This window comes from Anas acuta, chromosome 3 (genome assembly GCF_963932015.1).
Source record: "Anas acuta chromosome 3, bAnaAcu1.1, whole genome shotgun sequence".
NCBI classification, from domain to species: Eukaryota; Metazoa; Chordata; class Aves; order Anseriformes; family Anatidae; genus Anas; species Anas acuta.
The window spans coordinates 19,258,493-19,285,089 of NC_088981.1; the positions used below are offsets into that span (position 1 = coordinate 19,258,493).

General features: G+C 35.9%; 1 protein-coding gene across 6 annotated transcripts in view; it reads left to right on the forward strand.

The window, feature by feature from the left end:
* KCNK2 (potassium two pore domain channel subfamily K member 2) overlaps window positions 1-26,597 on the forward strand; it is a 130,172-nt gene that overhangs the window by 66,585 nt on the left and 36,990 nt on the right. For 5 of the 6 annotated variants that reach the window (XM_068675978.1, XM_068675977.1, XM_068675980.1 and 2 more), the window contains one exon: window positions 2,095-2,212. The exons of the other annotated variant lie outside the window; for it this stretch is intronic. In XM_068675978.1, the coding sequence (XP_068532079.1) occupies window positions 2,095-2,212 (118 nt within the window). The remainder of the gene's footprint in view (window positions 1-2,094; window positions 2,213-26,597) is intronic. 6 annotated transcript variants of the gene reach the window in all.

The window sequence follows — 26,597 nt, forward strand, 5'->3', positions numbered from 1 at the left end:
GATCTGCATAAAAATTGGTCTTGTTAGACTGCCTAAACAGGTGCATTGTTCTGTATAGGGCATTCATGCAGTACACTAGACTGCAATAAAATGTGAATGGTCCCATAAAATTATATTGATCCAATGCTTTACCATATGATGTCCTCAGTGGAGAACACATTCTCATTTGCAGGTACGAGGACATATGGTGAAAATTCTTGGTTCAGTAAAATTAAAAAAAAAACAAAAACAAAAACTCAAAATGTATTCAGTAGGCTTCATAATGCAGCACACTAGGGTTTGTAAGTCAAAGGAATATCTGTGATGTGTAAATTCTGAAATCAGTACAACATCTGGTTTCCACATGGGGCTTAGTCTGATGTGTCCCTTCCTACAGGAATGTAGACACTTGTCAGTACTTATCGTTGCCAAGTTGTAGGTAATGTACAAATGCAGAAGCAGCATTATTCTGCAAACCCAAAGGAGAATTAAACTCTCTTCCTCTCCCTCTCCCCATCCTTTTCTCCTTCCTCAGTAGGACTGAAAAATCTTTGATGTCTGCTTTTCTGGTATTTTAAAGCATTTTAAAATGAAAACATTTGAAGGTATAGAAAATAGAGTGTGTAAAGTCCATGTAAAAGTACCCCAGCTGGCTTTCTGTTGACAACCCTGGGTGCTGAAAATGGCAGCAAGATTCCCATGGCTGTAGAGATGCAGTTGTGAATTTGGAAATGGTTGCTTTGTGCATCTGAGCTTTGACAATGGCAAACTGGAAGTGGGGGATTTTGGTTGAGATCGAGCCACTACAAATCGATAGCCTGGTGATCCCAGCACTGATATTTTGTCATGTCTGTCCACAACTGACTTCCATGGACACTGTTTAGAAACAAAAATGGTTTCATTAGCAAATTATTGATGTATTTTATGATTCAAAATAATAATAATTCTGCAAAACAATCTTCCTCTGAAACAGTGGAACAGTTTCAGAGGGTTTCAGTTTCAGAACAGTTTCAGAAACCGAAACAGTGGGTTTTCTGCCCACACAGAAAACATTCTGGTCTACCCTGTCTTTATCTGCAAAGTAATTTTTGGACAACTCACCAAGCAGAAAGCTATTGGTTAGTGAAAATGTTCGTTTTAGCTATGTAGGATTGCTTCTTCTGTTGTTCTTTTGTTAAACACTAATTATTGTTACTATGATCATGATTATGAAATAAATCCTGTTTTAAAGTTTCAGAATGAAATTATAGCTTGCGTTTCTTAAAATATTTATTGTGAGTTTAAAAATACTTTTTCTTGACATGTAGTGTTTAACTGAAATGCTGCTGGTATATACCTCCAATGGAGATAAAACTGCACAGGAATCCTCTTTCATGATAACAATTTACAGTAGGTGACATTGCCAAAATAAGAAATGTTTTGTATTTCTCAAGACTCTGAAAATGTCACAAATGTCATGCTTGTTCATTTCAGCTGCTGGAACTGAATTTTTCAAGGACGACATTTATGAAGTATATAGTTGTATAAACTTGGAGATACGTGTTTAGTATTTGACTCTGGATTTGTTATTAATATAGTGGAAGTTTTATAATCATGAGTGTAATTATAAATCTTTAATTACTGAATCATCTGTTCTACAGAAGTGTTTCAATTAATTTGAGTTAATTTGATCCGAAATAATGTATGGAAATTTTTTCTTTTAAAATGACTGTGTTTTAACAAATACATCTGCTTACCTAACTCAATAGAGGAATATTTGGGGAAGCTTTACTTGCAATTCTTTGTCTAATGCATCATTTTATTCACCAAATAGTTACAACATTTAAAATAATTGTGTTTTTCATCTAGTTAAGGTGACTTTTATGGACTTTGTGGATTTTATATTCATTTTGTGTTAGGGGTCTAGAGCTCAAAGCTCTGCAGCTCGCTGACATGCTCAGGTGTGCTCTGAAGTTTAATTCCTATCCTGACTGAATGATAAAACTCAAACAGCCCAACACCCATTCTTTGCTGGTTTATTGCTTGGGTTAAGTAAGTGACTTATCAAAATACTGTGTAATGTGTATTAATATCCTTGTTTCATGAATATTGACAAAAATCTTTTTAAACTTGCAGCAAGTAGTGGCAGCAATAAATGCAGGAATCATACCTTTAGGAAACACATCTACTCAGATCAGTCACTGGGACTTGGGAAGTTCCTTCTTCTTTGCTGGCACTGTTATTACCACCATAGGTAGGACACAGCTTATTATCTTTTTATAGTAACTAAAGAAACTCTTTTGATTTCAAATGTGTGCATATATTTGTCAATGGTATATCTTCCAAATCTTTTTTTTTTTTTTTTTTTAAGCAAAGAGTTACTTTTTAGCTGCAGGGGCATATGTGAGAGCTCTCTTTAACATAGCTGAGTAAATGTCTGCAACAGAAGAAAAAATGTTGCTGTTAGGATTCTGTGAGGTGACTAGAAGAGGCTGTGGAAACATTTTCTAGGGGGAATTTGGTCAACTGTGTAATTGTAAGTGTTAAATAGGGCATGATTTAAAGCACATGTGCATTAAACCTTGATGGAGATGTATGGAGTTTCAGGTCTGTATAATCCCACTCTATGTTTTCTCTGTTTTGAATAAGATGACAACGTGGTAAAGATTCAGTTCAGTGTACTCAGTTATGAGCACTGTATTGATGGACAGACTGACAGTCAGGGGCTTACTTTGAGGCTTCTGTTGCATTCAGGAAGGACCAAAGCTGTAGGGTGATTTGTCCATAGACACGAGCTCAGTGAGCTTTCTGCATCCTTCTGCATGCAAGAGCCACTGTCCCTCTGGGCAGGTGTGAGCAGGAGCAGTGTTTGACCTTTCGATTTCTTCCCCTTGACTAGAATATAGTGCACACGGTAGACAGTTCAAAGATGTAGCATAGCTCCCAGGTCACAGGAGGGGCATCCACAGAGGGGGATATAAATTTGAAGAAATCAGATAAAAACATCTTATGTAGATCTTATTTTAAGATCTACATTGTTAGAATAATATATAAACAATTGTTTCACTGTTGCACTTATTATCTCTGTGTAATATTTATATGCACATTGTGAAGGAAGGGGTGTTCTTTTCACATACCTTTGTTTTTTCTTTGTGTACAAGTGCAAACATAGTTTTGTGTGTTTGTGTGTGTACATGCCTATGCATACGTATAAATATTGTGTCTAGGTGTAATATTTTTTCACATCCAGTGAAACTACAACACAGATTTAGTGAAAGCAAAGGGTCAAATTCTGACCTTACTAAGGTTAGAAACGAACTCACAAATTTTAAGAACTGAAAAATGAAATTTTATCAGATTATAACCAAGACAAGCAAAAGCTGTGGAAGGATAGCTATACAATCAGTCTTATGTTACCTTCTACCATCTTACCATCAAGCATGAAGCTTGATGTTGTAATTTTAGCCTCTATTTTAAACTGCATATTTATTAATACTGGCCAATGTCTTTTGCAGTTCACTATGTTTTGCTTCTAAATTACTTACCCCTTACTCTTTAGGATATTTTAATGAAAGTATATCATTGCAAGTATGTATCCATGGTCCTGTAGAAAGTGCTTAGCATTTGTTTCAGTTGCAAATAGGAATAAAAAAGTAGGAAAAATGTCCAGGGAATTAAATGATTCAAAAAATTGTCTGAAAGCAGTGGAACATTTTGTTTCACTATTTCATTTCTAAATAAAACTTTAAGGTCCTTCAGAATCAAAATGTTTCCTGATTTAATTTATTGACCTGAAACCACCAAAACATGTGTCCTGCTTAGAGGAGAGAGGGGCATCTGCAAACGGATCCAGTCCTCTGGTCTGCTGTCCCCAGGAGGCAAGATAACCCAATAGGAAATACATTTGAAAATTAGTATTTCAGGTCATTTCTGCAAACCAGAGTAGTCAGAAGGTCAAACTAGACAACTCTAAATATTCATTTCAGGTTTTGTGATAGAAAACATAAGGAAAAAGTCTAAGAAAAAGTATTCTGAGAAATATCTTGGCTTTGGACCAACTGTGCTTTTCATCAGAAAGCCTTCTGATGAAAGCTCGCAATCAGTTACAGTTTTTGGGTTTGTTTCTTAGGATCTCTGAATTGTATGTGGACATTAATGCTGTTGCATATTTGTTACTGTCTTGATGCTGTTAACCATCTTCCCGATGGTTCAAAGGGCTTGCAATGTGACACAAAAAGAAGGTGTCATGAAAAGCCTTTGGAATTGTGGCTCTCCCAGAAAAATGTTGATGAGCATGATGGTTAGCTGTATTTTCACAATTCTTTATATCATGACAGGCCATCAGCTGCATTTGTGTTCACAACGTGAGCTTTTCATATATGAGTAACCTTTTGAAAGTGAAGGCATTACTTCCAACTTGGGGGCATATGGTTATCATATAATTTGATATTTGAAATTCTCAAGAGTCTAAAAATGCAGTTTATGAGCATCTCCAGAGAGCTGCTGTAAGTTTCATCCAAACACTATGGATAGATACTCTCTGTGGACAAAGACATGACCTTATAAATTCAGAAAACTACTTTGCAGAAATAATTTATGAGCGATATTTATAAGTATGAATAAAATTATAAATATTATGTCCTTCAGACTGAATGCCTCAAAGAAGTACTTGAATAGAAGGAAAAAAAATAAATTACTACCACCTACAGAAAATGATAGCTTTCCAGTGTTGCAGCAGATTCTCTAGTTTCCCAAACCTCTTATTACTATAATTTTACCTTATCATTAGCCCACACACCTCCTGCTGATATCTTGGAATCCAAGAAATTTTAGTGAAACCAATAGTTTATTTATGGATAGTTTTTTTTTTTTTTTTTTTTCCAAACCTTTCCTCAATGACAGTACCATTTGTATCCACAAAATATTTGGTTCCTGGGGAGAGGAGATCATAAATAAAGACTTTAGCACTTACCTAAGCAACAAGTATTGTCTTACAGTTACTGTTATTATTGTATTATACCAATGGCAAGCATGCAAGTGAAAAATCCTGACACTGTATTTCAGTGGCTGTTGGCAGAATCATGTGTCCTTTCTTACTGCTCTGAATTTCCTGTAGGCTGCTGAAAGGCTTTCTGATGGTGACGTGTATTTACCGAGGGTCAAAGCCAGCTAAAAAAAGCAGAGGTAATACTAGAGAAAGCATGGTGTGGCGTTTTTTAAACTATTTTTAAAATTCTGTTTTAATCCTTCATGTTATCTAGTAAATGTTACTGTATGTATAATAAAATTTTAAACTCAGTTTTAATAGAATATTATTTGCCATTTATTGCTAGATCTTTCCTAGGAAGTGGATTTAATACAGAGGCCAGTGTCAAACAATTTCACAAGACTCTATTTAATAGAAAAGATTCTTTTTAGCCTTTTTGCCATATTTGAGTGGACTGATTTTGGCTTTGCATTTATTACTGTGCAACAACATCAAGAAGCTACCTCGTGGGTTATGGGCTTAGTTTGCTTAGTTAGGTTTTCTTACTTGTGGATGTGTTTCTAGGATAAATATGGCTCATCTTGACAAAGAAATACGGAACTATGTGATTACTCTGTGTGTATGGAACACTTTCAGGTAATCCCTAAGAGGGAAAATGGTAACAGAGGGATATGGGAATGTTGTTTGTGAAATATACTGTTGCATTGTTCCCTGGGATACAATGTGCTGCAAAGCACAGAAGACACTCTTTTTTTTCTGCCTGAAAATGCCATTATTCACTCAGTTCTGTTCTAAGACCACGTCTATAGAAAAGAAAAAACAAAACAAAACAAAAACAAAAAACCAACAACAACAAAAAAAAGATTGAGGGGAAAAGCATGAAAAAATGGTAACTCAATCATAAAGCTGAAGCCGGTGCTGAGGAAGGATGGTAAATAATCTGTCACATTTTTTTTTTCTGAGGGCTCATAATTGTCCTTCGATGTGCATTTTTATTCTCTAGATTGTTTCCTTCAATAGGTTGCTTAACTCAGAAATGGACAGTCAGCCTCCCTCCCTCCCCAGCAATTTATATCTTAGGTCCTGAGAAAGTTTCTTATGGGCAACAGGGTAGGGAAGGAGACCTCTCTTGCTGCAAGCTTGAGACCTTTATCTAGAAAAATCAAAAAACAAAGTAGACATGCCAAGATATTTAGTTTAGTGGCCTTTCTCATAAGTGACTGCTGTCTCAGCACATAAACAATGTCAGAAACCATATAATGAAAACTTCTAGTAGACTCCTACAGATCAAATACCTGTTCTATTTCTGCTGTTATTGCAGTTGGTCTGTAATGACTTTTTCAAGCACCACAAGCAGACATATAGTAGAGATGGCACTTCTTTGGAGTCCTGGAAGATGGAGTATCTTGAATAGCAGTTGTGAGTGTGTCAGGAATCCCAACGACCTCATCAACAGTTGTAGTTTTCAGGAGTATGTCTTTCCAAACAGAGCTGTGTCTATGCAAGGATGAGTTCTTGGAGCTCCTGAGTACCTGAGCACTAGACGATACTTGGCAGCTCTATTGATGTTCATATCCCAGAGTTCTTAATAACTTTCTCAACAAATCAAAAAGGAAGAATACATCATTTCTTTTTTGTCCTTTCCCACTTTGTATATATTTATTTATTTATTTTACTAGCCCTTGATTTTTGAACCCAGACTTCTCATAGGCACTTGAAACTGAACCTCTAGAGAAGTTCAGTTATGACTGAGCTTTAAGTTAGCTTCATGTAGCTACCTACTGTAGTACTGCTATGCTGTTTGGGTCCAAAGCCTAGCAACGATCATTGCAGAGTGCAAAGGAATATGAATCTTAAATAACAAAACCAAAAACAATAATGATGATGATAATAATAACAACAATACAATTATTTCTAAATATTTCTAAATATTTATATTTTAGGGAATGATTTTGAATAGCAAGCAGGTAAAACTATGAAATATGGTTAATATTTTTAACTAGAAATCTGAAGTCAATTTGTCACTTGATTTGCAATTAGTTATGTAGGTTCAAAAGCAATTTCACTGTAAGGAATACTTTTTCTGCCATTTTCCTACTGCCTGGACACAAGCTTCTCCTGTGAAGTCAGGGTATTTTAAAAGGTCTTATTACATTGCCTGTTAATTTGAAAAAATAATAAAATTCTGCTGATAAATCTGACCCTTCTGGCATAATTTCACTGCCTTTTTGAAATACAAAGTAAAAGAATAATGTGTTGATAACTGAAATACACAAAATATGTTTGATGTTTTTGAAGGATAAATACTGTTGGTAATCTAAATGCGTTACCTGTTATGCTAGATAATAAAGATAAAAACTGCAAGTGATGCTGAAAAATTTGTTCCCTTAGTACAGAAAAGTAGCAACTATCACAAATGTATCTTAGAATGTTTTTTGTTGTTGTCTTTGTTTTTGGTTTTGTATCTGCTTTTGTCACCAAAGAAGAGACTGAGTTTTTCTCAGCTTTTCTTGTGGTGTGTAATTTCAATAAAACAGAAATAGTAACAACCCTCTTTAAAAACAACAACAATAAAAAGACCTTTAAGTGTCCACTTTTTTTTTTTTTTCCTAAAAAACTTGCCCTCCAATATCTCCTAAACAAAATAAAGTGTTCAGATTATATTAAATGTTGATTTTTTCATATTTTTCAATTAGCTACCCCTCAGACTTTTGAGTGGAGTTATGGACTCCTTCAGACTTTCTTTTTAATCTTCTTCTGCGATTCCTGCATAAGAAACCCACACCTACCATACAGCACAGACCACATGTTGAGAACTGGAGCAGAACTAGGCTGGGATGGCAGTACGCCTTGGTTATTTCCAAAAGTAGATGCTATTGAGGATGAGCTTAAAAAAAATAATTTCAAAAGATTACTCCAGTTTGCTGGATATCAGAATATAAATGCTGGGGTTTCTGTGCCTTGTGTGTTTGAAAGGGAAAAGTGGTGAAACAAACAAAAGAGAGTGAAGTGCAAATGCAGAGGTGATTGAGGAAGGGAGTCATGAAAACCTCCTAAAAGTACATAACATAAAATATATTTGCCTGAAAATTATTCTGCTACATGATTTTCCCCATCAGATCTGCCTTTGGGACAATGACTTAAGTGAGCTTGGCTTCATGGTGGATGCTGAAACACATGCTTTTTGAGGATCTGTTTCTCTGAAGGTTCCTCAACTCAATATCATCTTCTTTGTCTCCCTTTCAAATGCAACAAGTTAGGTTTCAGTAAAGTAGGGCCATGGATCTTATGGATCTTAGCTTGGATGCATGTCCAGGTTTCATATAGCTCCCAGTGTAGATGTACCAGGGGGAAAGCTGAGTATAACCAGTTGGTTAGACCAGCTGTAGAGCAATGCAGAAAAACAGTGGTTAGGAATTAGAAGATGAAGATGCAGTAGTGAGAGATTGCGGGGAAATGAGGTGGAAGTGCTCCTTCCATCTCTTACTCTATGGAGGAGTCTGTAGAAAGTGGCAGTAATTTCATATCTGCTTGCAAAGTGTGTTAAATATGTATATCTCATTTGACCAAATATTAATGGAAAGAACAATTTTGTTTAAAAAAATCCCCCAAGATCTCTTCAGAATTCAGTCCTTCGTCTCGGTTCATGCTGTGCCCCCACACTGTGGTTCCAGAGAGAAGATGGTGGAGCTAAAACTGCTTTTTTCTCTCCTTTTTTTTTCCATTTTATTTTTTCTCCTTCAATTCTTTTATTGCTCCTGTAAAGAATTTGACCCAGTTATTGGCAGTTGACAAATAGTGGCTCACTTGTGCTCTGAGGATTTGACAACAAAATTCTCCAGATATTTCATCCGTACTGAGCATACTTCCTTCCAGAACAGTACCAACTAAGCAAGATTTCCTCTGTAATTATTTCTCCAAGGAACAGTGAGTAGAGAGCGTATTACTACCGTGCCCTCAATTTTCTCCTGCATTTGTTCAGGCAGTATGAAAGAGAGCTTATCTGACTCCAATGGTGAGGAAATAACACTTGGACCGTACGAGGTTCAGAAGTAATAAATTAGAATAACACCGCTGGGAGTTAGGGGACCTGGAACAATGGTGCTGGAAACACTATGGTGAATAGCTGAAAGGAAATAATATTAGATGAAGAGCTCAGTCGGAGACATTGAGGGATTGTATATCAGAAAAGGTGTGAGTAGAATGAGAGAAAAGGTGAGCCTCACTGACCACAAAGACTGAGACTAAGAGAAGGAGAGGACCAAGTTTTCCTTGTGCATGCCAGAATACCTCACAATGCTAAATTTGGCTCTAAAAGCTAAGAAATGTAAGTTTATGGCATGGTACACAGTTTTAATTGCACAGATACTTGCTATTTTTTCTACTATCTCCTTTTTGGTACACAAATGTTTGACATACAGGTATCTGATAAACTGGAGGCACTTGCATGTTCTGTGGGCCATATTCAAAACAGAAAGCATATGATATTTCTTGTGATATTGTTACTTCAAATTATTAGCTATATCAGAAAAGCTCAGGCCAGTATAGCCTCTTAGTAGTGTGAATGTACAAGGGAATTTCTGTTGACATGACAAGATTCTGGAGAGAAACTTTACAATGGTTGGTATAAAGGAATGCTGTCTCTTGAGAAAAGGCAGTAACATCAATGACATTTTGTATCACCTTTCATATCTTTTTTTTTTTTTTCACTGATTTTTTTACAAATTTTTGGTCTTTTAATACTGATTTAGAGGACTACCAAATATTTACTTGTCTTGTAAAACTGAATTTCCAAATATATATGTACTCTGAAATATTTTTTTGCAGCCACTGGAATCTTTTCAGCATTGACATGAATTCATTAAAAACTGTTTTTGTCCAAGTAGCCTTTTTATTTTCACTGACAAACATCCTCCTAGGCAGCACTGGTGATTTTATTTTGGTTTGGTGTCTGTTTCTTGTTGGACCTTGCAAAGGATGGAGATGTAAGATTTCTACAGTTTGATGTGCATGCACATTCTAACCTTTTAATTTTCCTTTTCCTAAGAAACAGCAAACAGTTGTGTTAAAACAAATTGCCAGGCACACAACTTTCCATGCTTCTTCTGCATCTTCTGTAATTTCCTAAAAACCAGACTACATGGTTCTGCTCTAGTCCTGCTGTGGAGTGAAAATGTCAATTTGTCAGTTGTGGCACAGTCCCCAATTTACGCTGCAAATGAGCACTGAAATTTTCACAGCTTACTCTCTTAATGCTAGTGTGCTAATGGAACTGGATTTTATTTTCGTTATTTAGGTTTCTCATCATCAACTGTGATGTGCAGGGTTTCTGAGCCTCCCAGTCACATCCATTTTAATTTCCAAGTTCTGAAAGCTTGTTGTTATCAATAAAGGAAAGGCTGCCAGGAAGAGGTGCTGAATGCAGTTACATTGTTTGCAGAACACTAGGATAAGTGAAATTATTTCCTGCTTCCCTTTTTGTTTAATTTCATAATTACATCAGTAGTGGTGCAACTAACCACGAGAACCTCAAATCCTGAAAGCAAACAAGAAGCACAGGATTTGGGAAAATACAGAAAGAAAAAACAAAAGTAAACGTTTTGTGCTTTGTTTTTACTAGCCATGAAGTAACAAAATTGGAGCCACTGAGTGCGCAGTGCTTAGAGGTCAAAATAAAAGCACCTGTATTTGTATATCCCACCAGGATGATCTGCTAGTAAACTCTGCTTTGACTACATTAATCTCTTTACCATGATACACTGCCTTGTTCAAAGCTGTTTGCACTTACTATTTAGTTGAGCTGCTAATCAGGATCAGCTTTTAAAAAGGGGATGGCAGCCATAATCAATACCAGATTTTTTTAATTATTACTACTTTCTAACAATCTAAGATTAGCGTGTTGGGCAGCAACCTGCTTTGAAAGTGAAGCTGATCATCTCAGCTGGGGTCCCTACATGCTGATTGCTTTAAAAAACAAGGCACTTACCTAGCTCTCTTTTAGCAGAAAAATTCTGGGTTCTGGATGCTAGAATATCTGTTGTTAAGTGGTTTTGTGAATCTGTGCAAAAGGCACGAAGGCATATTGTTTTATACCAGGTGAGAACCTGCCCACTGTAAGTCTCCCTCTGTTCAGTTTGTTTATTTTAAATTATGTTGATATGGTGGCCATGGTATGTCATGGCAATTTTTATTCCTGCAAACTAAACTCTGAAAAAGATTGCTTACATTGTATGGAGGTTTACTTGGTCATCTTCTCCCAAGCCCCAGGAGCACCTCTTGGTGCCCTGGCTGGTTGGTGCGGGGAAGTGGCAAGTGGCTAGGGAATAGCTGTGCCTGGGTATTCAGTGTTGCACTGAACTGGAGAACCTGCATCCACCAAACAATAGACTCAGTTGGTTAGGATAGACTCTTGGCTACCACTTAACTCAAATGTGTGAATGTGATCCAGGCTGTATCATTCCGATCACTATTACCCACGTTCTCAGCCAGCTTTTCACCAGTGTGCTTGCCAAATGCATTTACCTCTAGGAGGTAAATTCTCAGGCTGTGTCTAGGTCAGGAAGGTAGCTGTGCTGCGGGAACATCTAAAACTATGTTCAAAGAGCTGGCAAACAAGTAAGAGTCTAACATTAACATGTATTTTATCAATTGCTTGTTTGTCTGGAAGTGAGGCTTATGTTGGATTTGAGACTGCTTTTTTTTTTTTTTTTTTTATTTATTTCAGTGCTACATTAAAATGTAAGTTTAGTTTCATTGCATTCTTCCCTGTGTAAAACAGTATAAAGATCACCTATTATTTTTTTTTTTTTTTGGCTACTTTTTGTTTTAGCTCTAACTGTAGAAACACAGGACATAGAACTTGGTTCTGTGAAATTAAAAAATGTCTTTCAGTTCCTGTTCTTTAAAAGCTGCATACAGTATCTAAGGCATTCTGTCTATATAACTTGATATGAGAAAGTACTTCTTAAACTGATGGGTTCTGTTTTAATGGTATTTGAGATATCTTTCTTTTTACATTCTTTGGAGGAAAAAGAAAAAAAGTTGTACTCTCAGTCTAGAATGGCTTAGGTGTATCTTAAAGTGAGATATGGGTAGTATAAAATCTGATGTGTTGTGCCCCTGGCATTAGGGTGTAAAATAGCATTAAAGTATCACTGCAGTGTGTGAGAATATCCATTAGCATTTTATAATAGCATTTCTTTTTTTATACATTGAGAACTCTCTATATTTTATAGATTTCTCATTATTACTAGCAGCTTGGTTCCATTAAAAAAAAAATAAATAGACAAGAGCAACAAAAAAAAAATCTGACCCACAACTGGAAAAAAAAGGAGGAAAGCTACCTGTAAATGTAGGCAAAGAAGAAATAAAAAAAAAAAAACACTTTTTTTTCTTTTTTTTTTTTTTTCCCCAATAAGTATCTTGCAGTATTGAATCCTATGGCACTTTGGAAAATCTCATCTACTGATCTCCATCAGTTGGTATGACTACAAGTGAAGTTTCAGTGTGCTGCAGGCTTGATTTGCTCACATCTCAGTGTGGGTTTAAAATCCATATTTTTCAGCAGTACAGTTTTATTTCTACATTAATATGAATATAATCTACATGTGCAATCTTTCAGATAAAGAGGATAAAATGTGTTGAAAACTGATTTAAACAGCTAATGAAAGTATAATTGAGTACCAAAGTTATTTTCTGAAGACTTCATTCTTTTCATTTGGGAGGAACAGATATTTGTTAGTAAAGCGGGTGATAAAAAGGACTCACGGAATGTAAGATTTAGGTGACAACACAGAAAAGTCCTGGTCATGCTGCGTTTGACCAATGAATGCTTCAATGCTTTTCCAGGTGTGAGAAAAGGGGTGATGTAGGCTAAAGGAAAGACAGCTGTCTTCTACATAGTAGCTAATAATAAATAAATGTGGGGTAGTAGAACTGTTAGCCTGTAAAACATGATATATATATATGTATGATTTTTTTTTTCTTGAGACATTCATGTGTGAGTACTGGTGATTAAAATTTTAGTCTGGGCTTATATATGAGGATGATGAGTATCGTAATCTCCTTCTAGTTAACCTACCTGTTTAGTTCTAACTAAGGCAGTCTGATTGGTGGCTTTTAATTTTATTTTTAGCTTTTTTTTTTTGGGGGGGGGGGGGGGGGGGGGGAAGAAGCAGCCAGCAGTATTCTTTGATATTAATAAGTGTACCTTTTGCATTCTGGTTTTGTGGGGACAAATCTACAGACAGTTTCACCATTGTGGTTTCACTAAAGATGTGCTTTTCTTGCTTTTCTCCCTCTTGTGTGGGATTCTGATGTATTTTGCTGGACTGTTACCCAGGGGCTGGAAAAAGCCAAGAATAATTAAAGAGAAGAGATTACTTCATATAGACATCTTTACTGTGAATGTTTCATAGCAACCGCACAAACTGTGTAAATTCAAGTCTTACTTGGCAAACAGGAATTTGGTGGTAATCACAGTCACAGTGAGGCCTCTCTCACCTACAGTGATCTTTACTCAAAACCAGTTGTCCATCTGTAATCAGTAATTCACTATGCTCAGATACTGTGGGTATGGGCATATTAATTTCATATTTAGATAAATAGAAATTATCAAGCAATCTGAATAGGAAAAATAGCTCAAATCTTGAGAGTTAAAATACTTTACAAAATCAATCAAAACTGTTTTTCTTAAGCTTTGAGTATAACTACTTTTTTTCCCACAGAATTTGCTATTCTTTTCTATAAAACATGTTTAGGTAACAAGTATTAAGACTAGATCTGGTTAAGGACAACAGTATTTGAAAACACTGCTTTTCTTATCTCCCAGCATACCATGAAGATGCCTGAAACTGCAACTAGAGTTAAGCACGTCATTTGGGTGTTCTCTCCTCTCTGATGGCCAGACTCCAACTCCTGAATAATTATTTCCTTGCTGTCATCACCTGTTGCTATATAGATTTTTTCATCTCTCTTCCTTTCTCCGGGCATGTAATCTGAATTAAATACTTCTCAGGAATAGCCTTCTGCCACTTGCTACTTGTCAGGCTGACAAACTCTTTTCTATCATTGGGATTAGTTGTACAACTTATTTTAGTTCATGAGAGCTTTCTTTTAAAAAATTGAAACAACAAAAAAGATGGTTTCTATTAAATCTTAGTAATTTGTTGACCCATATAAAAGTTCGCCATCTGAAAAGACTGCATTGGAAGGAAACTTTTTGCTCGTCTACAGTTGCTGCTGCTTTTTGTCCAAAGTCAGAATATATTTTTTTCTCCTCCTCAACTCCCAGAATTAGGCATAGTGAGAATTATTTGTTGTCCTGTAATTTTTGCATACTTCCATCATTTATATCATTGGGTTGTATGTTAGTCATGACCTGCTCTGTTTACTAGCATTCTTTGGTTAATATGGCACAAAACAGTTGTCAGGGGAAACATGGTTGGATGACCTTTGTTTGCAGGCCTTTGACTATTTTTGCTGTGTGATCCATCACAGAAAACAAATGATTGAGAAAACAGCATGGTGCTTGCCATCAGTTGTTTGGATCCCTTTGCTGCTCTGCTCATATGTCTGTCTTGCTTATTTAGATCACAAGCTCTTTGAAGCAGTAGTAACAACATGATGGAGTATCCCAAGTAGCTGTATTGCTCAGTTTAATTGATGACACATCAAGGACATGTTTTACAATATACAGCTAAAATTGCTAAATTTAGTTCTGGAATCAAGAAAAATTCATATATCAAAGATCCCTGAGATTGTGTAAGTTAGAAGTACAGATTCTTTATCTAATTTTATGTGGTAGTTGAACAATGTTTCAAGAAGCAGACTAATTTAAGAAGATTGAAACCTATTTTTTTCAATGTAGTAGTGAATCTTTTAATCTTGATAATCATTTACTTAAATAAGGGAAAGTGAAGGTAGAGGCCATTAAAGCCTCTAGCTTTGCTTTTTAAGTAGGTAATATTTCCATGGCCTTTGAGCTATTCCCCATAGGAAATAACATCCATAATTTTGTTAGCTTAGAAAGTTCTCTGATAACATATTGTTGGCACACACTCTAACATCATAGCAGTTTGACCTGTTGGCAGTCTGAGTCTAATTTTAGATTTGGACATAAATTTGCTGAAACACATCTGGTATCACCAAATGCTGTTTCAAATCCACCAGTGTCATTACTTGATTAAACCCTTTCTCCTCTTGAAACTGATCTGAAGATAGCAATTTGTGCTTTTATTATACCACAGATTGATAAGCTTCACTCTGATCAGAAAAAATAGATTTGCAAAACCCAGCATTTTGGCTCTTGGTGGACAGCTTTGAGAGCTGCCTGGAGAAATGGATTCAGGGAAATATATTTGCTAGAACTCAGTTAGTGCTAGGACACCAGATCTGTGGCAGTGCTCCTGGTGGAGGCAAAGAAACTTCTGCTCTATGGCTTGCTCTGTTCTTTCCCTGATATAAAAGGGATGGTGAATGTGAGAGGAGATATGTTAGGGGGTGTAAACCTTGCTCCACACACTGGACTGTGTAATTGGAAAGTGTAATTCAACAGCCTGAGAACAGAGAACCTCTCTGGCCACGTGTCTGTCTACTGTCTGGTTAAGCTCTGGCCAGAGAAAATGTGCTTACCAGAATAAGAGTCCATTATCCAATTCACTGCTCCATTATACACTGTCAAAACTGAGAAATTTTAATTTTTTGGTGTCTCATTATGGGATTTACTGAGCTTCAACTGAGCCCTGAAGTGGTATTTTCTTAGGCTACATAAAAAAGTAATTTAGTTTTGCACTGTCTGAAATACTGTATTTTGCTGTAAGGTGATTTGTAGATTATCTGTGTGAAGAGAGATCTATAAATTTGTAATGACTTATGACAGATTTATATATTGTTCATCCTGGTAAATAGCTTTTAAGTCTGCACTTGGAAGCATCGCATGCAAAATAATCACCCTTTTCTTCTCTGAACTTTTGACCGCTAATTAGTAATTGCTGTTAAATTCTTCAGAATTCTCATGTCTGCAAATATGAAATATAGATTTGATATTCAGCTAAACTGGTAGTCCCCTTTGTCTACTATAAGTCAGTGAAGATTTGGAGCAGTCATTATTCTGTACTCTTTATTCTGTGTTTTTAATCCCACAATCTTCAAGCTATGCTTTTCTCATGATTGGATGAAAGGAGCAGTAGCAAGTGTGGTTCTGCAACAGTAACTAAAGAAGATAGTAATCGGTGTTGTCAAAAATCCACACATATTAATTGAGCAATTATTACTAGGGGAATATTAGTATCAGTATTAATAGAGTTGGATGAGAATGAAGATGCTGAAATGCAAAGATTAAAGATGTCATGTAAAATACGTGAATTTCTGAAGCTGTCATATTACCAAAGAAGTGGTTTTGGTAGGTCTAGCATAAAAAAGGGGGGAAAAAAATCTGTATCCTTCTACTAAAACAATTCATTTAGGGTTAGTATATGGGTCAAAATATCTAAATATTCATTTTTGTTGCCATATTTGCAGGAGCAACAGATGTTTACATGGACAGATTTATTACTGAGCAAGCAAAACTGAACCTTGTGTCCAAGGGTACAGTATAAATTTGTCTGGAAATTTGTGCAGTATATTTCTTTGGTATGAAAGAACATGAGTATGTTGCAGAGACCAAGGACCATGTTCCACTTGAAGAGCGAGGTTGCAGAAACCGCAGTTGGCAGATAAATCAAACTCCAAGACTGGGTATTTGAACTTATAATAGAAATGATAATTCGATCCTAAATTCAACTTTTTGTTTCATGAAATTTAGTAGAATTCAGTAATGTGATTACTCTTCTGTAAAAAGAAGTAGGATTTGTAGGGAAAGGGAGTATCTTCCTAGAGCCACTCAAAATAGCTGGAAGAACAGATAAGCTTTTGAAGCATAGCAGGGGAATATTTCATTTACCCTGAATACTGTTGTTTATCTAATTCTATCAGGTACTCTACTAATGATCATTGCCTTTTCCTATCACCTTATCCCACTATGTTCTCTTATCATTGACTATAAAAGTACTATTATTATGCCCTTCTAGGAAATGTTTGAACCATGTTGCAGATGTTCAGAGACTCATGTCCACACTCTCATAGTAAAACATTTAAAAGTTCGTTATTCTTGCTTAATTTTAAAAATGAGATTTCTGGAATGGTATGCTGCTGAACCATCATACAAGTGATGGTCAAGTATAATGCTGGCAGTGTAAGTGCAGACAGACTCGCATCTGTGCCACTCAACTTTTTTTTTTTTAACCAAGTTTAATGTTTACGGCATCTCAACCTTAGTGGCTATCCAATATTTTTCTGTGAGTGGTAATTTACAGGGATGAATTTGAAACAATCATTTTCATGAAATCTTGAAATCAAGAGAACAGGTTTAGAAAAAGTAAGTTGAGAGATGATTCATAAAATGTAATGAAGCAGTCAAAATTATTTGTCAATCAAATCTATTTGTATTGCATCAGTTTCCACAGCAGAAACATCCCTTCTTCAGACTCTGGCTGGCTGAGCGAGCCCTGTCATGTGCTCTGCAGCCATGAAAGGGCAATAAAGGTGGGAAGCAGAGAAAGAACCAGGACAGCTTTCCCCTAGAACTAGCAACAAAACACATCATCAAAATGATGAGACCCATATTCAGGTCTCGTTATCATTAAGAATTTCTATATTAGAATTTGAGATGAATGAGCTCACACTTTTTGAACTGATAGATTTACACTGTGGTGTTTTTTGACTCCTGTGTGTGCATGTATGTCTGTGTCTAACATTGTCTGTGCAAGCACTCTGCCAGCAGTGAGCAGAATGCCTTTTCTGAGGACAGAAGCTGTGATGAGTTTCAGAAGAGCAATAAATGGCTTATCACTGGCTGGCCAACCACTCCTGCAATTGTAAGATGGTTCATGTGCCGGCTGTAAGGTTAGTACTATATTATTCTCATCCTCATATACATCCATAAAGTTCAGGGTTTTTCAGAAGATAAATTTTTGTGCTCTACTTAGAGCACATCTCTATAATGCTGGGATAGAAGAATGAGGTATTGAAAGCTGCTGGAAGACATGAAAGCTCTTGGAAGACCAGATGCTTGTTAGAACAGCATGTCACTAAGTAGTAACGCAGAGACAGGATGGCAACTTTGCAGACCTCCATGGAAATGCTCCCACAGAGATCTGCTTATTAACAGGCACCAAAATAACCATAGCAGGGGAAGCTGGAAAAGCAGCTGGGATGGAGAATGCTTTATTGATGAAGGACCACTGAATGCAGAATAGTGCAAAGCATGTTCCAGCTCTGAGGATGTGCTATGCCTCTCCCTGCCACGTGGCCTTTGGAGAAATTGTGAAGGAGACACCTACCATGAGCATCAAAACTGGGATGTTCCCTCTAAGTTGTCTGGAAGCTCAGACAGGTGATCTTCATCCTGTATTCAGTGTTTTTTCCAACATTCCCCCCCTTCTCTTTTTCTTGCAACCTTTTCATCTTGTGTTCATCACCACCTGCTTTTCTTGGCCTCTTTTCCATCCACCCTTTGCCTGACCTCACCTGGAAAAGTAACCACAGAACTAACAGAACACCTTGACATGAAGGACTGTGACCAGCATCTGAATGGGGCTTTGAGATGGTTGGTGGCACAATTTGGAGATGCTTCTTTTTATCATGAAGCATTTTTAAAGCAATTAGTTTTTGATCTGTTCTAGTTGTCAGCTACTAGTAATAAATTTGTCATGTATAATATATTGCATATGGAGCTATCACTAGCATTATGGCTAAACACTAAGCCACAAACTTATAGGGGAAATTAAAATCACAAGATTCCAGGCAGAAAAGGAGACTTGACCATATTGACACATACAGCTAGTAAATCAGTAGTAATCAGATGGAATCATATCCAACCATGAACATTAAAAAAAAAAAAAATGTATGAAATGTGTTAAAATACTAGGTCCTGAGTCTACAAATGCTCATACATATGCCTGACTTCAAGAGTGTGAGGAACTTTTGTGTGAGGAGTGATGATGTTGAGCGCAGGAGAAGACAAGTTGTGCTTGGTGTTTCCAGTGGATTTGGTATTTGCTAGTTCAGTGATGTCAAGTCCCAGATTTTTCCACTCATGGAAAATCTTTTTTTCCCTTGTTAGTGGTGTATGCATTCTGTACTCATGTCATTTTGTGTTTCCTGTGAGTCAGCCTTTAATATTAATACAAATCAATATAAATACATTAGAAAAAATAATATTAAACAAAATCCTTCAATCTGGTGAATACTTCCAGGATCCAATATAAAGGTGGTTTTACTGAAACCATCTCTAAGTTACTCTTAGTAACTAACAAAGTTAGTCTTAAATGTTTCTTCAAATCAGTGCCATTCTATTTTTCTTTTAGGTATTAGATGAGTATACCTTAATACTGCCTCAATGCTCACTGCCCCTCTTTATCCTTTCATTTACATGTCAGAATTCTATTTTTCATAGAAATTGTATATTTCTATTGAGTTAGAGGCTTTCAGTCTCCAAAAAGCATGTGAATTCAATGATCAGCTATCATATACTTCACTTATGGTGCAGTTGCTACCCATGTTTGTTGTATTTTAGACGCTATCCACTAAAGCCAATGACTTGATGTAGAGCAGAGATGCTGAGTTTTATGTTGTAGGGAACCTGTATGGGAACAGGTGTTCCCATAATTTATCCCAGCTTGCTCAGAGCTATTGGGAATTAAAATAACTTCACTGGAACAGCAAAAGACCTCCACAAGGATATGTTTACTATGTAAGAATATGAAGATTTTCTGGTATTTGGCTACAATACCAGGGCTCAGCTATTTGATAAGAAGAACTGTATAACAAAACCTGTATGCAGTAAGCTTTTAAAAATTTTCTTAATGCACAAATAATACAAATTTTTTAAGGTATGAATGTATGTTTACACATGTATTTGCATCATGGTCTTTTAAATACATATATGTATTGGCATCTCAACAAGCATTTTGTGGCTTTACCTGGGAACCTATTGTCCATATCTGCTGACAAGTGCATGTTAACAACTTTTTGTTCATGCAGAAGCTTCTCTGCATGAACATGATGATGTAAAGGTGAAGTGGGGGCACATGAAAGAAAGTTTACTTATTAACCTTGGATGAAAAACTTCTGCATCTATTCTTTCTGCCCTTTGCATTCTCCCTTCTTTCAAGCCTCCTCAGCCAGGACTTCCCCGAGACTTGTCTAAATGATGTTGTTTCCTCTTCCATATTAGCTAGTACCATGTGGCACAAGGGTGGTGGTAACTGAAGCCAGAAACAGTTGATGGTAAAATCACAGGAGGGTGAGTGACCCAGGACTGTCCTTTGTGCCTTCTTAGAATAACAGCGGGGGGGAAAAAAAAATGCTTTTGGTGTGACCTCCCTGAGGAAGAGAAGTAAAGTTAGCAGAGTGTCCAATTTTGTTTCTTGAGCATGAAAAACATGGAGTAATCTAAAGTAGCTGACTCTGTTCATCAACATGCTTAGGGGAAGAAGTGTTATTACTTAACATTCTTAATTTTATTACAATACTGTCCAAAGGCCAGAGTTTGGACAGTTTGGAGCTCTACTGAATTTTTCATATGTTAAGCTAAACAAACATATGACAATATTTTTTGGAAGGAGATTTTTATTTGTAAATCAGCTTGAGACTGGTAGGGGTTAAAAGGAGGGAGACAATAAAAGAGAAGCATTAGCCACTTTGAGGAGTATGCAACTTTTTTGTCCAATCCTAAACATTTGATTTGGACATTTTTCATTCCTTTCTCACTTGCACAGGTTTCCCTTATTTTTCACCCCGTTACAGGGGGTAACAGGGTACACTGCATCCTAAAATACCAGTGCCTAATAAGAAAACACATTTCTTTTTTGTTCTTGTTGCTGACTAAACATTGTAGTATGCAAAGAAGATATGATTAGAGAAAACTTGTTCTGAGGATATTTGTATGTGTAGCATCAACTACGTGTATTTCCAAGGCTAAATTGTTCAACTGAGTGGTCATTTGAGTGTTCAAGTTTCTAGATTATCAGTTTGTTGAAATTATAATAGTGCTGTAGAAAAGGCTGGTCATGCACTAGATGTTCATTAGAGCTCTGTAGTGTTTATGAGCACAGGGCTGTATGACACAGCTGAGGCACCAATGTGGTTTTCAGCTGAAAAGAGGCTTCACTGAAAAACTCCATGCCAGCATCTGTTAAGGACAGATTGGATTTCTCCACTGCAGACATTAGATTTACAATTCTTTTTTTGCAGTTCTTCTGATAGATGAAAATGAGCATCTGGAGGCTATTGTTCAGGATGGAAGAAGTAGCATCAAGTGGCTTAGTCATATGCAGTAGATTTTTTTAAAAGATGTGCAGGGAAAGAATTGTGGTATGTAGAGCCAATTATTCTCTCTATAATATTGAACACAGCTATTTCCAGTTCACAGTGTGCTCTGTGCTAGGAGGAAAATTGGATTGGCATTACAGATTTTGTAATTTTATGGATCAATATAACCTGCAAAATATGTAGTTAAAATGGTCCTTCCCCCCCCCCCCCCCCTTTTTTATTGTTCATATACATATCTGAAAATATACTTATCACAAGGAAAATAATTTACCTTTGAGATTATCTGTACAAAGTTGTGATAGTATTGTACTTATGGTTATTCTCAGAATTGGTGCTTTTTAACTGGGAAACTCTTCTCAAGATAAGGAAGGTGATTCATATATTTCATGAACAACATTGTATGATATTCATGCATTATTATCTACCCATGTTGAGGATCCTGCTTTTAAAATCTGATTACAATTCACTTTTTTCAATTCCATGAGTATGAGACTGTCTCTTGGTGTGCAGTCATGATTTTGTCTGTTATTGTTTTTGTGTGTATTTTGCACAATATATGTGGATCATAAAGGCAGAAGTGTTAAAGCTTAGTCTTAATATCTTTTTGGAATGGTGTTTCTTTAACTAAATAAACACACTAACATGAATTCATAAAAGTATCAGTTATTGCATTACTGGAGCAGTTTGATTTAGTACCATTGTCTGAAGTAATTTTCCTGAAGTGAAGACACATCTGTTGCACCTAATTTTGTTACGACATTACATGAGAGTAATAAGTTGCATGGAAAGAATAGGTTACAGTTATGAAGAATATTTGTGCATTCTCTGTGTTTTGTGAGCCTGACTGCATGACAGCCCCAACCCTACATATGTTCATAATGGTTATTCCAATTAGAGAGAACATTGTCCCACTCAACTCTGCTTCTGTGACTTACTCTGGGAGGCATGCATAAACACTTTATTCTACTAGGAAAATGCAGTTGGGAATGGTATTTCTTTTGAGAATGAGTTTCACCTGTAGGCATTTCATTAAGAAGTTATTTCTGTTGCAACCTTTCATCTGGTTTCAGCATTCTAAACTGTAGAACTAATAGGACGCTCAAATTGCATAAAACTGTTTTAAAACATTTCTAGTCTATTTATCATTTTAATACATTTTAATGTATGTAGTGGTGTAGTATTTAGATACTAAATAATCTAAATTGCCAACAGTTCCATCTGGAAGAACAGTGAGTGTCATTCATTGATTTATAATTCTTGCTGTCTGAGTGGTGGAAATGCATTCTCTGTTACGCTTAGAATGCTAAAATACTTTATACTGATTTCAGGAACTATAGTACGGAAAACCCCTAGGTCCTAGAGTTTCATCCTTCTTGTTGGAGCTGATGTTTGTTGGATCACAGAAACACAGGCAGCTAATCTTTTGGTCTTTTTTGTGTGGAAAAAATGGCTGGTGTATAAGTTCTTTTGACTGCAGCTTTAACACCTGGGGTGCAGTGAGGATTTCATTACCGGCAGGTTAAGAGTTCTAAAGGTTTGTTTTAGTATGCTGGGTGATTAAAAAAAAAAAAAAAAAAAAATAATAATAATAATAATAAAATAAAATAAAAATAAATCACATTTCTACATGATAACTTAAAGACTCAGTCTTGTGAGTCTTGGTGACGTGGATAGACGATAGACATATGATAACTTTCATCTATTCATGGTATGTGTAAACAAAGAATTCATGTGATAGTTTTTTCTCACAAGTCACAAAACTATGCTGGAAAAACAGAATAGCAACAAGCAATTTGTTTTCTGTTTTTGTGCCTACAGATGAAGCTGTGACACAGCAAACAGACACAGATTGCTCTCACAAGCATTTCTGGTCCTGGTTAAAGCAAGACAATCTTTAGACTTCAGTTAATAATAATTAACTTTGTAACAAGTAGCTTGTTACAACTGGAGGATTATGGTGCTCTTTTGAATGAATAGTGTGTAGTGGAATCAGCTAATTGTAGTGGAAACAAATGAATTTAGGCTTTTTAGATAGACTTCTTATAAACTTTCCTTGATTTCCAAGTTAGGTTTCACTCTGGTTGCTTTAGAAAATGAGATCTTGCTAGCAGAGGCAGCTGGAGCATGACATATTTTATGAGAACTAACCTTTGCAATGATACTTCTATATTAAATTAAAAAGGAGACAATTTATTTTGCTTACATATTTGGACACAAACTACTTACTCTAGTTTCCTTATTCAGGATAAGTGAAAAGTAATACGGATAAGGGAAAAGTGCATTTATTTTATGCTTTGTTTCCAAGTTTGTGTGGTTCTGCAGGTTTCTGCAAACATGCTTATTAGCTGCTACTGTTTATCAAAAAAAAAAAAATAATGAAGAAACCGTTATGCAGCATTTCTCTTGTTATAAACTCTTCAGCATCAATAGTTTTGGTTATGTTGGTGTGATTCTTCAGGGTGATATATTCCTAAATATATACGGAAACCTTTGGAAGGAATAGACAAAAGTGTGATGAGTAATACAAGAGTATTAACCTAGATATCTTATGTCTGGGTTTTCACATTATCCCATCAGGATAATATGTGGAATAATAACAAATACTTATTCAGGATGAAAATGCTTGCAAACAACAGTAATTTTCTAAATAATAGTGTGAACAAAAGCTATATATGTAAATGATTTAAGTGTTCTAAAAGACACTGATTCAGATATCCAAAGACTGCTCACAAACACTGATGCAAAATAATAAAAGTCTAAAAATGTTCTGACTAATATTAGAAAATAAATTTAAGGATAATTAATGTAGACTTATTTTTATGTACAGGATTTTTCCTTAAACATAGCAGAAGGAATTTTAGATTCCATGCATATTTACTGTTTCAAACTGGAGTGACTAATAATGGAATTCACAGCAACTAAAACATTAATGAAACTTTTCCTACAATTAAGGATGAGTCCGAGCTGTAATTTGCTTATTTCTAGTAGTAATGGAGTAGTGTGGACCTTTAGTGAGGCTAAGAGTTATATTCTCTTTTGCAATGCATTTGAGTGCTATAATAAAAATAGAGGAAAAAAATCAATCCATGTTATCTGCAGAAATACTGTTAAAAATATTACTCCTCTACCTCCACCTTACTACTTTGATTTTTAAGGTTTAATAAGGTCATAGGATATACTGTAATGAAAGTAACTTTTTCTCATACCAGGAGTAGTGCTATTAAAAGTCATTAGGATTTACTGTTCTTAGATTGCATAGCTGCTGTGCTGTTCATTTCTCTATAGGCTTTAATGTTTTATAGGGAGAAACACAGTATTATTTTATTCAGGAAATGGTTTTTCTTGTCGTTCAGTTCAAAGACGTATCGTGCCTTTGATGAAAAGGAAGATGTTGCTTTTACAAGATGTACTGACACTTAAGAGGAGACAGCAAAAAAAGTAAATTGATGCTTTTGTGTTTTAAAACTGACATATGGGTGAAGAGGCTTGCCCAAAGTAGGAACTAGATCAAACCTGAATCCATTAAGTCTGAAACTTTTATATTGAATGACAGTAATATGTGTTCCCCAAAAGTGATGTCTCTTTCCTTTTCCAGCTCCACTTTGTTTGGCAGCAGTGATGCACTCCAAGACTTCATTTTTCTCTGTATCTTTCCTGAGTCATCTTGTGCTTTCATATGGCTTGGTGGACACCAAAGGGCTTCACCCTGCAGGGTGTGAAATGCCCACATGTAGTTGGGATTTAAATAAGACATAAGGCTTATAGCTCCTCTTCACTTGTGGAGACCAAGGTCAGAGAATACCTGGAGGCATTTTGGGAAGGCTGTGGAAGAAGGAGGTTGTGCCTTATGCCTTGCAGTTGTGAGGGAGAGGAGCACTATACTTTTGAGATGATCTCTTTTAGCTAAGTTCTCCAGTTATTTTCCTTTTGATTTTCCTTTTATTTAATAAATAAATAGCTTAGAGATTTTCACCCCTAATATATGGGGACTTTTTACTCAAGAAAATAAGTCATAAATAACTCCTCTCACTTTTTAAATAAATGTTCACCCCCTTCAATTTATGGAGAGGTTTAGTTGGTGTGTTTGGTTTAACTGAGATTGTATTACACCTGATCACACCTGATTTCAGGAACTAATACAGATCCCATAGACCAAGCAGGACTCAAAGAACTTTGTTTATGGAGTCAGTTCATTGTACGGTAGCTGTTTTTATTCTAGCCCAGGGTTTTGGGTGGTAGGAGAAAAAATGAAATAATGTCTGAGAAATGTTTTTTACATGTGGTTGAAATTATTGTTTTGTTCGGAATTTTTGGTTAGAAGTGCAAACTTTTGTGATAAATTTATCTTTATTATTTTCAACATTTCTCCACCTTTGGACTTTTCTTTTCCAAAGAATTGCATGAGACTCTCCACTGTGCTAGCTTACTGAGTGGCTTGGGTGAAGACATGAAATTAAGCTGGGGGTTGGTAGGATGCTGGTGAGCCACAGAATTTCCAGGTTCCTCTGCCTTCTGCTCTGACACCCACTGCAGAAGAAAAAACCCACACCTGCATAGCTTAAGGTCTCTAAAAATTGCAAGCTATGGAAGAAGAAAATTAGTCTTTGCTCCTTTCAAGGATTTTAAATATTTTTGCAGTCTTGTAATTGCACTTTCTTCAATTGCTAGGATAATGACATTATAACAAAAGAGTTTTTTGATATGCAGTGTGAAATTCTGGGAAATTAGAGAACTCGTGACAGCATGATTTCCAGAACTGATTTCTGCCACATCACGACACTGTTGAAAATCAATTAAAAATCTGTTAAGCATTTCATTTGACAAAATATATATATTTGTCCAACTTTGCAGGTATATATGCTGACAGTGTGAATATTTAAATGCTTGCTGAATAGAGATAAATTTAAAGGTATTCTTAAAGTTTAGCACATGCTTACTTTGCTGAATCAGGAATATAGCCTATAAGTAGCTAGAAGCTGAAATGTGAAGTCAGTAGAAGTTACTTATGCGTGGTGGATCCTTCTTCGTTATTTTCTTTAATGTTTGAATATTAGTACTGATTATAAAGATTACTTGAGGGAATGGAAAACCAAAGGACAAATGACCTCACACTCAGACACTTGGTGAGCCACAGTGACAAAAACTTATTTCTTTTTAAAGTAAATCTATGAATTGAGATATTTAGTCTTTTTTTTTTTTATAAATTTGATAATGTTCATTTTTAGCTATTTGAGGAATTTTTCTTCTTACTACACTGGTATATGTTACAGCTATCTGTGTC